The sequence below is a fragment of the Phyllostomus hastatus genome, unplaced genomic scaffold, assembly GCF_019186645.2.
Source record: "Phyllostomus hastatus isolate PE091 unplaced genomic scaffold, TTU_PhHast_1.1 phas_contig_283, whole genome shotgun sequence".
In the NCBI taxonomy this organism is placed as follows: Eukaryota; Metazoa; Chordata; class Mammalia; order Chiroptera; family Phyllostomidae; genus Phyllostomus; species Phyllostomus hastatus.
This window is the reverse complement of record NW_025333833.1, coordinates 9,850,450-9,865,633: the sequence shown is the minus strand read 5'-3', so window position 1 is coordinate 9,865,633 and position 15,184 is coordinate 9,850,450. Positions and strand designations below refer to the sequence as shown.

The following is a 15,184-nucleotide window of genomic DNA, read 5'->3' as shown; positions in this document are numbered from 1 at the left end:
GGAAACTGACATTCAAAAAGGTTAAGGATGTGTTAAAGGTTGCATGAGTCGCAAAACATTCAAATCCAGATCTTATTTTAGATCCCCTGTTCTCTCCTTGCACATAACCTGCTCCACTGTTCTAAACATCTTTCCGGCTGCAATTTAGTATTCCAGTGTTTTTCCACGAACACCTGAAATTGAACATAACCTACTGCCAAAGAGCTTCCTTGTTTTGGAAACAGAAAAAGTGCATGTTTAGGCTGCCCTCTGCTGGCAACTAACAAAGATTAGATTCTCAAATTTAGGAGCTCAGTGAGACAACAGCATTGTCTTCAGCCCTTTGTGGCATTTATCTGCGGACCCCACCAGTTCCCACGCCTCTCCTCCTGCTTCCTTGCTATAATATCATGCTTTGTGTTTTGAGGTTCTTCCTACGGACCCCTGACCATTCCTTTTCTGCCCCTTTCATTTATTCTTTCTCTTGCCTGTCTTTGCTCCCTAAGGCGTAGTTCCTTGCTCTTTTTCCCCCTACATTCTTCTTTTCAGAGAATTTTCAAATTCTATCTAAAACTTGGGCAATGTATACTCTGTTCCTCTATATGTTATCATTACCACCTCTTATTTTCTACTTTCTTATATTCCTTTTAGTCCTACTGTAAGCATTCTAATCCAAGTCCTTGTTGTCCCATACTTCAAAATACTGGAAAGTACATATTGCAGAACCATTAAATCCTACAAAAATATGACTTTCATACTTCTGTGAAAAGATTCTCTGTGACTCCTTCCTGCCTACACAATCAAGCTTGTACTTTGCAGCATTTTACAATCATACTTCATCTATTCAGCTCAATGTTCTTGCTACAGTTCCAGTCACATGGCTTTCCTTTCTGCCCCTCTGTCTCACCCTTCTGTCTCACCGTGCCTCTGGCCTGCTTGCTCAAACACTCCTTATCCTTTAGAAAGCTGCTCATGCTCGACTTGAAGTCTTCCCTTTCATTCCAACCCACTGTGATGTATAATATCTCTAAATTTCCAATGTAGCCACATTGTATCCTACTTTTATTGTTATCTTTAGGAACATATAAAGTCAATGACTGATAAAAATACTATTGCAGGTATTTAGGAAAAAAATTAAAATAGCTTATAAGTACTTACTGAGCTCTTTCTGTGAGGGAACTGGCCTAAATCCCACATCACAACAAATCCAATCCACTTAGCCACCCCATGAACAGGAGCCACACCAATACCAATGAACAGCTGAGGGCTAATGTGCAGAAATTAAGTACTCTGGCGGAGGTCATACAGGTGGCAAGTGGCAGAGCCAGGATTCCTGCAGCTTGTGACTTGAAAATTATTTGTATACAAAACACACTGAGGAGTCACATAAATTATTCTCCAACAAATTTCCCCCATTGTACTTATAACACCAAATCAGTGGTCATTAATTAATGTATTAATGTCATTTTTACTCTGTGTGCTCATTAGGACATTCTACAGGTTGGATCATATGAAATTACTGTTACTGCTGTTTTTTGCAGGTGAAAAATGATTGCCAGCCAATTCATTTGGTTCGCCCTGAGAGTGTCTTATTAGCTCCAGTGCATTAAAACTGGAGTGGAATTCGTCTCCCAGAAGCGGAAGCCATACATACTGAGAAGTGAGGTGAGGCCGGCGCAGGGATATGCTCTGGCTGTTCTTCCACGGTCGGTTCTTCTGGCGGTTCCGTACTCCGTCCTCCTGGTCCATCATCTGCTCTAGAAGTGTCTGATCGTCAGCGTTCAGAGGGGCCACGGAGATGTCCCGCACAGCACGGAATTCACCACAGTTATTCAGATGTTCGTTCTCCAAGCGGAAGAAGTTCCACACAAATCGCCTTAGCACAATGGAACAGAGCAGGCCAGTTACTTATAAAATGTGAACACACCACTGTAACCTGTAAACCTTCCTGTAAATCATGTTTCCACACACAAAAGCAAAAAACAAGGAGGTAAGGGTTAGAATATTAAACTAAATTAGGAAAAGATGGCATGGAAAGTGGGTAGGGAAACAAGAATGAAGTAGGCAAAGGGCCGGGACTCATGGAATGCAGTTGCATAATACTCATTCTTTCAGTTTACGGAACATGCATTTACCGCGGGTCTACAACATGACAGGAAAAGGCACTGAACGAGACAGACCAAGCCTCTGTCCTGATGGGGTATGATTTCGAGTAGCAGAGACATAATAAGTAATCAGCTAATGGTAAGTTCGCTAAAGAAAACAAAGCAGGGCAAGGGGATAGAGCGTGCTTCTCCGATGAGATGGCGTCCGGCAGAAACTGAATGATGCAAGGAAGCAAGTCATGTAAAATCCTGAAGAAAGTGTCCTAGGCAGACGGAACAGCGAGTACAAGGCCCCAAGCTGGAAAGGCCTTTGGTGTGCTGAAACAACAGAGGGTGGTCAGCGGGGCTGGGGTTGAACAGGGAGGCCAACACGGCAGGAGATGAAGACAGCGAGGTAGAAAAGAGCCTGGTCCACAGAGGGCCTCAGTGCCATAGTAAAGAGTTTGAATTCTAAGTGTGAAGTGTGATGGAAAACAAGGTGAGTTCTGAGCACAAGGATGCCATGATTTGTGTTGAAAAGATCATTGGATTTGCTGCACTCTGAACAGATATGAGGGAGGCAAGAACAGCCGAAGGAAGACAGCTGTTGCAGCAGTCCAGGGAAGAGATGGAAACGTCAACGAAGGTGGTGGTGACAGAGGTGATGAGAAGCAGGCAGACTAGGGATTTATTTATGAAGATGGAGCTGACAGGACTTCCTGGGATGTGAATGGTCTTGGGTGTTGGACTCAGGATACGGTGACACCATTTACTGAAGATCCGGGTTTTTCCTATCAGGCTAGAGCCATTAGATGTCCAAGGGTGGACACGAGTCTGCAGTTCAAGGGTGAGTCAGGGCTGGAGACAACAAAAAGACAGTATTTCAAGTCCTGATCTCAGGAACAATGTAAGTGGAGGAGAGATGAGGACAGAGGAAGGAGAAGAACCAGTGAAGGAGTGGAAAGGGAATAGTTACCGAGACAGAAGAGTGTATTTGTTTCTAAATTCTGCAAAGAAAGTGCTTTGCTGAGAGGTAAAATAAGCAGAGAACTTAATTTAGCAAAGTAAAGAGGCCGTATGATCCAGGAGCATACATTCTGGGAGACTGTCTAGATTCGAATCATGGCTCCACCGCTTACTAGGTATCATAACCTTGGATGAGTTACTTAACCGATGCTTCAGTGTCGCCAGTAAAATGGGACAGTCACTACCTACTTCACAGGACTGTCGTGAGCGTTCAGTACGTTAATTCATGTAATGGGCTTGGAACTGTGCCAGGTACCTAGTAGGTAATACATAAGTGTTTGATATTATTATAGATCATTAACAACACTGATTTAGTACTGGGGAAAACAGTTGAGTTGAATTAAAGGGAGACAGGCACAGAGTGAAAGAATGGAGACAGCAAGCAGACATCTCTTACCTTGTTGTAAAAGAGAGCAAAAAATGGGTGTTTGTTGGAGGAGGAAGGTAGATTCGGGGGAGGTTTTTTGCTTTTGTTTTAAATGGGTGATAGAACATGGGGCTGTGTTAAGTAAAAACAAATTTTACAGAAATAAAATAAGAATGAAAAAGTAATTGAGATTTTTTTAACTAAAAAACCTCAATCTATAAAGCAGCATACATGAAAGAGAAATGAGGGGATGGGGAGGGCCTGGTGGTGACGAGGAGTCTGGGAAGGAGGAGGAGGGTGGACAATGGTTTGCGGAGAGCACTGACAAGAACAAATACACTGTTCCTAGATTCGGTCTTTATCTGTCAGGTTTACTTTTGTTTCTAGGTTCTACCTTACTTTATCAGGCCATCCTGCTAAATGCACCCATCCTGGTGCAGAGGATGTTATATACCTGGTCTGAAAATATCTTTATTTCACCTCCATTTGTGAAACATATTTTTACTGAGTAGAGTGTTCCAATAGGCAGCATTTTTTTTCAGCATACCAATAATATCATTTTAATGACTCCTGGCTTTCACTGTTGCTGTTGAGAAGTCAGCTGTCAACTGAACTGCCACTTTTTTAAAGATAATTCTTTCTTTTGGGAGGCTTTGTTTTTAAATAAGTATTTAAGTTCAAGCATGCATACACATATAAAAGTGTGCACACGGTAAGTGTGCAGCTTGTTATTATAAAGTGATCACACTGCATAATTGCCTCTCAGAAGAAAGAATGTAACATTGCCTTACACCAAAGCAGCCTAAATTTATAGCCCCCTATGTCATCATTTAGGAAATTCACAGATTTACCTTTCATATTTAGCTCTGCAGTGCACCTGAAACTGATTCTGCATACAGTCTGCTGCAGGAGATTCATTTTTGTCCCCCTATATGCTTGTAGTTGATTCAAAATCATTATTAAAAGACCTGTTTTTCTCCAGTTTCTTAGCCACCTCTGCCATAAATTAGGTAGTGTCAATGTATGTGTGGATGTTTGGACTTCCTATTTTGTTTCAGTGGACACTGTCTTTGCTTCACCAACGCTAGACATTGTCTTAGTTACTGTAACTACATAACAAATCTTGATGTTAGAGAGGGTAAGTCCTTTAACTTTGTTCTTTTCAAGATGGTCTCAGCTTTTTTGATCCTTACTATTTCCGTATAAATTATGGAACTGGCTTGTCAATTTTCACACACATATTTCACTAAATGTATTCCTACATATTTGATATATTCTGATGTTATTCATAATGGTATGGTTTTTGAAATTTTCATTTTCTAGTTGTTCGTGACATTTTTAGAATGCTAATTTACATTTATATAAACTCTGTATTCAGGGACACAGCTACATTCATTTTAATAGTGTATTTGTATATTCTCTTCAGTTTCTACATATGCAATCATGTCATTGGTAAGTAATTATACTTTTGTTTGTTCCTTTTTAACCCTTATACTGCTCCGCCTCATTGCACTAGCTATATGTACATGCATGACGCTAAATGGTGACAGCAGGCACACTGATCACACTTCTGATCTCGAGGGCGAGCTTACAGTGTTTTACCATTAAATATGATCTTGTTTACCTTTGTTGTAGATAACCTATTTTTTTCATAAATAGGTACTGACTTATTTCAACAGTGTGTTCTGCATATATTGAGGGCTTCCCCCTTTTATTCTATTAATGTGGTGAGTTATGCAGACTGATTTTTAAATATTAAATTATTTTAAATATAAAAAATTATTTTAAATGTTCATCTTACGTTCCTAGAATGAACCTAACTTGTTTGTGATATATTATCCTTTTTTATAGATTGTTGGATTCATTACATTAGCTCATACTCAGAATTCCTGCATCTCTACACATGAGACAGACTAGTTTTCTTGAAATGCCCCGGTAGGTTTAGATATCAAAGTCATGCTGGCTTAATAAAATGAACACGACAGTGCTCCTTTTATCGCCACTTTTCCCCGGAAGAGCCTCTGTAAAACTGACCATACTTCCTCCTCATATATTTGGAAGACTTCCCCGGGTCTGTAGTTTTCTTTGTGGGGAGGATTTTAACGGGGATCTGATTTCTTTAATAGATATAAGGCTATCTGATTGCCTATTTCTTCTTTATTGGTTTTGGTAAACTATGCTTTTTGAGGAATTTGTTTATTTCATCTTTATTTTTAAACTTATTGGCATAAAAGTACCCAATATCATCTTAATCTTTAAAAAAATCTTTAGTATTTTTTACATTTGTAATTTGTGCCTACTTTGCTTTTTGGCTTGATCTGCCCTGTTTAGACATTTTATCAATTTTATTAGTCTTTTTAAAGAACTTGGGCTTTGTGAATTTTTCTCTATTGTATGTTTGTTTTCTATTCCATTAATTTCTGTTCTTTACATTTCCTTCCTTCCTTCTTTCTTTTGGGTTTGATTTTTAAATTCTTCTAATTTCTTACGCTGTACACTTTTCTAATATATACATCTGAGGCTATCATTTCCTTCTAACCATGGCTTTAGCTGCAATCCACATCTTCTTTCGTCACACTTTCAATTTCATTCTGTTCAAAACATTTTTTAATTTCCATTTTAATTCAACTTTGACCCATGGGTTATTTAGACATGTACTGCTTAATTTCTAAGCATTTGGGAATTTTCAGGTATATTTTTGTGATTTCTAATACTCTAAAATTTCCTTTATGGCCCAACATATGGTTAATTTTGTTAAATGTTCCACATACATTTGAAAGAATGTATACTTAATAGTTGTTGTATGCAGTACCCTGCATATGTCAATTAGGTCATGTTGGTTAGCTGACTACTTCTTTATTACTGAGAAAGGCATATTAGTATCTTCCTTTAAAATTATAAATTCATCTATTTCTATTTCTTAACCATGTGATATTTTAAAGCCATGTCATTAGCTTAAAATTTGAACTGCTACCACAATTGAATCTCAAGTCTTTCTGGCAAATTTCTTTAGCGCAAAATTGACTTTAGGGCTCTGCTTATGTGGGGTACCTGCTTTCACTTAGATTTTCGGCTATCCTGTCAGATCACTGATGTTTTTAGGAAGACTTAAAATATTGTCCAGCATTTTTTTGTTTGTCTAGTGAGAACATTGAGCTGACAAACTAAGACTGACAAATTTACAAAAAATGATTCTCAAAAGATTTAAATTTCTGTTCTAAGGCCTTTTGCTTCCCCAGTTGTACTCATGGCCCTTCTGATGGAGCCCAATTCTGAAAAAGCTTATATGTCATCATCCTTATTTAACTTTGTAAGGCTTAATCTCTTAGTCTTGTAGAATTTTCCAGCTCTGAGGGTAACATTGAGAAAAGTTGTAAAATTTAAGCTTTTCAAGTGTAACTTTTAATAAATGTTAATTCGGACATCTTTTAGGTAAAAAGCATCTTTGATAAACTTTTCAGTAGTTTGCTTACCGGAAAACCTCAAGGGGAGCAAAGACAGTAGCGATGATGTCCCCAGAATGAGGCAACAAAGTCGTGGAGGTAATTGAGATTTGGATAGTCCAAGCAAAGCGCAGTATCACATCCTCTATGATGGCACAGTAGTAATAGGCCTGAGGAATGACAAGCAAATTGAGTACCTCCATCGTCATGCTTCACGCAAATAAGTACCCCTACAACAGCAACGAGACTGGTATACACTTCACCCATGAGCACAGGTTCAAGAAGAAAGAGAGTTTTATTCTATTTTATATTTTGAAAAGATTTCAAAAATTTAGTTTTATCGTCTTGAAGGTATAATACTTACCCATTATGAAGCTTAACTGAATCTCAGTAACCATTTAACAAATATATTTCATTCCCATATTGTACAGTAGGCTCTTCTAGACACAAGAAATCGGCCAGATGAGATCTCGTCGGCCAGATGAGATCCTCAGTCTGACTGAGATGACATTCTAACATGCATGTGATATGCTAACAACTCAATAACTAATATTAGAAAAGACTAACAGATTTATTAACTGTGTTATTTGCTAACTGCTTTACCCTGTATTTGAAGGAGGTTTTGCCTTGCTTTTTGGTATCAGTAGATGAAATTAAGCTTGGGTTTCACAAACACGGTTGAATTCAAGGAACGTCCATTTCTGTAAGGGGAAAACGGCACTCAACTAACCAATTCTTCCAGGTCCCGCTACCCGGTATTGAGGAGTCCAGTGTCAGCTAGCCAAGCTGTGCATAAACTGCCAATAGAGCAGAACTGTGATTCATGGATTTGCTCATTATTAATTTCAGAATAATTAGCTCTTTAAATAACAAAAATTCTTCCTGGAACTGGGTGTGGTGCTCAGTATTACGCACTATTAATCCCTAGAACTGATTTCAAGGTTCTTAGAGCCATGTTCTTAATTTTTAAATGAAGCTCCACTGGACTCCACAAATAAATTTTTCCCTTTTTAAGTGGAATGATTTTTATTCCACTATTTACCTTTTCAAAATTGAAAGGGTTGTGGCTACCCAGAACATTTGCAAATTATGATGTAGAAAAAGCATGTAATTTATTTTCTAGGATCATGAAAATTATAATATTAAAGAAATTGGTTGAAAGATCCCATTCACTAGTATTATTATACAGAAAACAGTAAGTTATAACTATTTAAAAGGAGGAATAGATTAATAATATTTACATAAAGATACAAACAGTTCATCTAAGCAATACATATAAGATATAAATGTGTTCTATTTTGCAGTCAGGCAAGAACCACAGAAGGAACAGGAAGCCACATACATTTGGTGGGCACCAAATGACCATTTTTACCTGAGCTCATGTCTGTTCTCTGACTTCTGCTTACCATTACTGAATTTCTTTTCTTTTTAAAAGATTTTATTTATTTATTTTTACACAGAGGGAGGGAAGGAGAGAAACATCAATGTGTGGTGGCCCACTGGGGACCTGACCCACAACCCAGGCATGTGCTGTGACTAGGAATCGAACCCACAACCCTTTGGTTCTCAGGCCAGCGCTCAATCCACTGAGCCACACCAGTCAGGGCTGACTTTCTTTTCAAATGAGATTTATGGAGGTATGTCTAGCATGTTGGTCATATATTCTAAGTTTGCATACTGAAATTTTTGCTACAGCTTGCATGAAAAGGATCACTATCAACAAATATCCCTTTTTCCGCCTTCATTTGCTTATCTGAAGTTACCCTACATATCATCCTTTATACCCACTCTACCATTTATCGTTAATCCTCACACTTGCAAACAGCCTTCCCTACTCAGAAATTGAATATTACACATTCACAAAAGTACCGTTTTGAGGTATTGGTAGCATTCTGACATAGTATAAAATAGTGGCCCAACCTATACTTCTCTCCCAATCACAGGATTTTCAAACTGGGAAGGGATCAAGAGATAACCTAGATAACACCTGCCTTATAGAAGAGAAAACACCATAGTATGGATACCTAGAGTTATGCAGCTATAGAGCGAGCTCAGATTACAACTCGCTTACCAAGATTCCCAGTTCACTGTTTAATTTCTTTCAACATATGAGTAAAGATACTTTCATTTTTCTGACTTTTTAATTCATTCTCTCATGTTGTTATTCATATATACATAAATCCTAAAATAATTCCTAAAGAGTTATCCATGTATTTTCAGATTGAACTGGCACTTTAACCACAGCTGGTTGAAATGAAAGCAGCAGCTTTCTCGATGCACCACGCAACGAGGCACTCCCTTTCCTGTGCCTTCACAGCACTGCTCACTCAGTCAAGTATTTATAGACTCATCCCACAAACGTTAAGTCTGCTATAGTATGCAGGGGGGCCAGGGACACCTAACAGATAATTGTAATACAATAATGATAATACAGTGATAACTGCTATAATGACGCTTGCACAGGGTAAAATGGGATAGGATGAGTAACTAAATATGCTTAGAGAAAAAAAAGAAAGGCTTCTTAGAGAAAGTAACACTAAAACTGACTTTTAAAAGGGAGGAAAGAGAATTTGCAAGTCAAAGGGGAGAGAGGGTATTTGAGTGGAAAGAATTGCATGTTCAAACAAATCATAAATTATAGTAAGCTATTTGTTTCTCTATTTTAGTCTTTATTACACTGCATCGCAATCTGTTTACTTATCTGATTATAATATAGTTCATGGCCTCTATAAGAACTAGAATTTTATTTTGTTTTCATTTTCTACAATGCCCAGCATATAGTAAACACCTGACATGTTTTTGCTGACTGAATGAATCAGTATTTCTTTAGTAAAGTTATTTTTTCTAAATATATTAGGTTGCAGTTATGTATACACTGTAATAGGATTTAGCTGGTGATATACCTTGTTTTGTTTGTTTTATTAAACAAACACAAACACTGTACATACTTTTTGGGGGTACACAATCTCTTCTCGGAGGAAGGTGTTTTCTCCCGCATTCTTATCAAAGAGACCCCAGTCCATCTTCAGGTCCCAGATGAGGGTGTAGCAGGAACTGATGATACAAAAGACAACCCACAGGTAAAAAAACACCACGGTGTCTGAGTGATCTCGTTCTGCAGAAAGGGAAGAGAAAAGGAAAATTACTAGATTGGTGTACAATTCTTCATTAAATAAAACTGAGTAAAGAACAGAGTCTTTATACAGTCCCATAAAAGAAGTAAGATAGGCGGTAAGATTCTAAACAAATCTCACTAGTAGGATCATTGTCTTACAAACGTTAAGAAAAAAATCTGAATCCCCTGAAGTCCCAACTAGTCGACAAACTCATAAAATTTGTACAAATGTGCACTTGGAGTTTTGGAGGCTCTTGCTGAATACACAAAAATCCAAATAATTGCAGTGCAGGTTTTTAATATTACGAAAGATGTCATTTTAATTTCTGCCATCAGGTGGCGGCTTAGGGTCAAAAATGAAAAACATGGAACACCACTAACAAGGAATGCACTGCCTTTGCTTCAAAACATTGCTGGATTGTTTTCACCTTAGAACATTTCCTTCATACACTCAGCTCTTGTCAGTACTTATTGTGATGGCAATCAGATAATTTTCTAAATAAAATACCAGAAATTTACCCTTAAGGACATGTATAAAAGCAAATTTCTCTCAAACCGCAAAGCAAAGCATGATATTTTGCTTCTTACAGAGGTTAGTGATACAAAAGCCCAATGTGACTTTATGCTTGGAACATTATAAAGTGACTTTTGGCTTTTACTGAGAATATAAAGTATGCTTTATCAGAATAATAGAAATAATTTGCAAATGTACTTATACAATTTAGTCCTTTCTCCCCAACTTAAGTGCTTCATACATTCTCTAATGAAATTCTTTGTTAAGTTCGAGAGCCATCATATTATTCATGTTCTCTAGGTGCAAGATATAGGTATATAACTACTAATATGGTCCTTAATCAACAGGGAAAAAAGATACAAAACATCTAATTCAAAGAAAGTTTAAATGTTGGTTAATTTCTCAAAGGCATAGAAAGTAAATGATGTATCATGCATTATCTACAACGCTTTCTATTAAAACAAACAAGTGTTATTAATCATTTTCAGGTATTAAAGTGTTAAGTACAGTATGATTCAAAGGCACCCTTTGGCCATTTATAATCTAGTAAGTGAAACAACATTTGTTACTGATGATAAATTTGAACTCAAAATGAATTATAAACAAAAGACTATGAGAACATCAAGGAGAATTGGAATGCTTCCAACAATAGGAAATAAGAGGAAGTAGCATTTGAGTTATTTCTAGAAGGATAAATAAATAGTGCTGCAAAAGTCAGGCAGATGAGTCAAGGCCATTCAAGGTTGAAGGAGGATAATGAAAAGGCATGAGGGTGGGAAAGTGCAAGAAGTACGTGAGAAGCTGCAGGCCATCTGAATCTAGCACGGGTGAAATACAGAAGGCGAAGGGAATGCGTATGAGTTGAAATGAGGTGGAAAAGACATTTTGTGTCTGACAGTGGAACACCTTCTTGGGCCTTAGGATCAGGTCTGTATTTTAGAAAAATAAATGGTTGGCAGGTTGCTTGCATCAGAATTAGTTGGTAAAAAAAAATCGCAGCCCTCCAGTGTTGTGTAAGTCAGTTTGTCCTAGCTCATGAGAGCCGATGGTTAAATTTTCAGAAATCTGTGAGCTGGTTGTTAAACACAGTCATTATTAAAAATTAAATTATATAAACTTACAGTTATTAAAACAAACATAAAAACTCAAAATTCATCACTTCCTAATTATTTTACTAAATTTTGCTATAATTATTCTTATAGGTTATGTATCTATATGATGGAAACACTAGACAATGTTACCACTTTTTCCCAACATTCAATGTTATCATCTTAATAGCTTGAAACCAGCCATGGTGGAAGTATTCACACCTCGGAAGTCTGCAAGCACTGCAATTCAGTGCTCCCTTTCAGCACTCCCACCCAAGCACTGGTGTGTTAAACATAAACCAGTACACTACTGTTCAGCTTCTTGTCCTGGAAAGTCAGTGATAGGGAACAGAAACAAATATTTTTAAAACAGTCCACAAGTGATTCTAATGAGCAGTGAAGTTTGAATGCAAGTACATTTTGAAGTTTAAATTACTTCCACAAAAACTTTTTCATCAAAAGCAAATTGGGCTGGCCCTAGCCAGATGGCTCAGTTGGTTGGAATGTCATCCCATATACCCAAAGGGCACATACCCAGGTTGTGGATTTGACCCCCAGGAGGCAACTGATCCATGTTTCTCTCTCACATCAATGTAACTCTCTCTCAAATCAATAAACATACCTTCACATGAGGATAACAAGAAAACAAGCAAATTGTGTTGAATATTTATAATATAACACTGTGCCATATGAATCATCAACTTAAAAGGCCTAACAAAACATTTCTTATCTACATTTAGTTGGATGTGTTCTGAAATATGTTTATTTCATTCTGATATAGTTCAATTATAAGCATCATAGTTGCGTTAAAAAAATCCTATAACTCATCTACTATGGTTTGCAAAGAATAAAGCAAATTAGCAACTTAACAAAATACACACAATTTTCTTATTTCCAAAACAAGATCAACACAAAGAGATGAAGACAAGTGACTTAGCTGTAGATTATATGTGCCACTCTTTATAAATTTAATGCTTAACTTTACACAACAATAAGCCATTATTCTGTTTGCAAGAAAAAGTAATGAAATGAGAATACAGTTAAAGATAAATTAAGCAAAAGATAACAGGTAATATCGCCTTATTCCTTGACAGCTAATTTTTCTTTCCTAATTACTGAAATCATTGAGTTCAAATTACTGTATAAAAGATTTTTTGGTCGGGGGAGTAAAAAAAAGAATTAAAAATAAAGCTATAAGCAATGTGCTAATTTTATTTGTCTTAGATTTTAAATACAAATCCTCTCCTTAGAGTAAAATTCTTAAAATGGTACAATGGGTCAAGTGACTCCCTTCTTTCTAAGGTCATATTATTTCTATAAAATTTCCATGACACATACACAAGGACTTACTGACTTTTAGAAAACTAAATATTTTTACAGAATATTTTGGAATAAGTAGTGTTTTATCTCGTGGACGTCTTCAAACAATGATCAGCATACACCTGGTCTACATATGCTACATTTGGGTCTCTTTTTAATTATTACCCTTATTTGATCTTTTCCATCTCCCAAATGAGGACTGCTTCCCCCTGAAATCATCTGCCTTCATTGATATGCAGTACATGTGCTAGAAAAATATTATCACTTTAGGCAAGCAATTATATTTAATTCTCTCTTGGCTAACTCTGGTAGCCTACTTTAATGATGTTCAGAATCACAGAAAATCAAGTCATTGCTATTCTACCCCTAAGCTTCTATTACATACCTGCCATGTTAGAAGCATAATTCATGCTGGACATATTTATGGTGATGGCATCTACTGAATACAGAACAAATAAAAATAAGGTTCTTAGAGTTTTGTACCCATAGCCATCATAGGAAGGATAAAGCAAAATAACATGCCAGGAAAAGTGCTAAGAAAGAAACCAGAAAAATTACACATGGAAGTCACTCTGAACCATATTTCAGGGAGGACATTTTAAAATGGAAAAAAGTGGCAACGTGTGAAGAAAAAGTGAATAGTCTTCTTTTCAACCCAAACCTTCCTACTCTGGTCATAATTTACTAGCTGTAACTTGAAATTACATAAGAAACCAAGCCACAGACTGGACATCATTTCCAAAGCCCAAAGATATACAGGTAAACTGTATGGGTTTGGCATCTAGCAAATCCTAGTTCTATTCCTATGACCTAAAAAAAATCAAACCACTGAATTAAGAGATTAATATGGCTTCTGAAAATTAATGGATATAGGTATTTCCCTGACCGTTAGTGGATCTTAGTTAACATGTGAGGTCCCATGTATTGACTCTCCTTCTCAGGTGACTACCATGTTCATCCTCAGGGCAGGCAAGACAGGCATTATCATTCCTGTTTTACAGTTAAGAAAGCTGAAGGTTAGAGAGATAGTAAGTGGAAAAAGAACTGGTTTGAACTTAGAAGACCTGGGTTTAAATCCAGACTCTGTCTCTTTCCAACTTGGTGATTATAGGAAATTCTAACCTCAAAATGATTGAGACAAAAATGGAAATCATGAGACCTAAGGATAAATGAGGAAGCTAGAAACAGGAACCTTTATCCAAGGAATATTTTTGTGTTACACAGCATTGTTTCTCAAAGTCCAACTCAACTCAAAAAAAAGAGAAAGAAAAAAAAAACCCAAACAGTTCCATAAAACTATAAAGTAATAACATCAGAAACATTTCTCAGGCATATAAAAATATAATTTAAAACTACATACATATTATTTCACGCTGTATATAAAATCATGTTTATAGAAAAAGACAGAAGTGATTATAGCTCCTGAGAGAAATAAGATTATTAATGGGACTTTAAATTTTATGTACTTCTATATTATTTGAATCTTATTTTTCCAGTGATATATACATATCTATGTTTTACTTGTATAATTAAAAAGAAAATGGGCTAAGAAAAATAGTTGCTATTAGAGTGGTAATATTTAATAAATAATTTAAACAAGCCTTAATGTTGCTATATTGTTTCATAGTGAAAAAGAAAAACAGTAAATAGGAATTCATCTATTCAACAAATATTTACTGAGTGCCTACCTATAAGCTGTATACATTATATAGTTAAAATACTTAAGATTAACTCCAAAATAATTTGTTTACTTCTTGATTAAACAAATATACGCTGAATGTCCACTGGGTAACCAGGTATGCTTTAGAGAATGGGGATGTACTGAAAAATTATTAAGGACCAAGTATAAAAGAGGAGAGATAAGAAGTAAATATAAACAATGTGTAAGTGCAATTGTAGAATTGTGCTCAGAGGAGTAGTCAATAAACCAGGCTTCTGGGGAACAATCAGGGGAGGCTTCCTGCAGGAGGTGCTGCTTGAGCCATGTCTTGTAGGTTAAAACTTCAGTTAAGCAAGTTTACCAGGCTGAGAGAGCCACATTAAACAGAGTAGAAACCATTCATTCAGTAAACGAACACCTACTCTATACCAGATATTTCCTGCCCCAATGAAATTTTCTTAGATAACTACCACATACACAAATAAACAAGATGACTTCAGACAGTGTGAAAAGTACTATGAAGAACACAAAACACGGTGATACGACGAGAACTGGAAAAAGCCCTTTAGATAGTGGTCATGTAGAAAA

At 36.6% G+C, this 15,184-nt stretch overlaps 1 protein-coding gene across 2 annotated transcripts in view; it reads right to left on the bottom strand.

Moving 5' to 3' along the window:
• The window catches only part of XPR1 (xenotropic and polytropic retrovirus receptor 1), a 135,044-nt gene that overhangs the window by 7,261 nt on the left and 112,599 nt on the right, over nucleotides 1-15,184 (bottom strand). For both annotated transcript variants that reach the window (XR_006785609.1, XM_045838458.1), the window contains exons 12-14: nucleotides 9,848-10,014; nucleotides 6,930-7,069; nucleotides 1,634-1,855 (exon numbers count right to left, since the gene is read on the bottom strand). Coding sequence is in view for 1 of the 2 variants with exons in the window: in XM_045838458.1 (XP_045694414.1) it covers nucleotides 1,634-1,855; nucleotides 6,930-7,069; nucleotides 9,848-10,014 (529 nt within the window). In the remaining variant the exon portion in view is untranslated. The remainder of the gene's footprint in view (nucleotides 1-1,633; nucleotides 1,856-6,929; nucleotides 7,070-9,847; nucleotides 10,015-15,184) is intronic.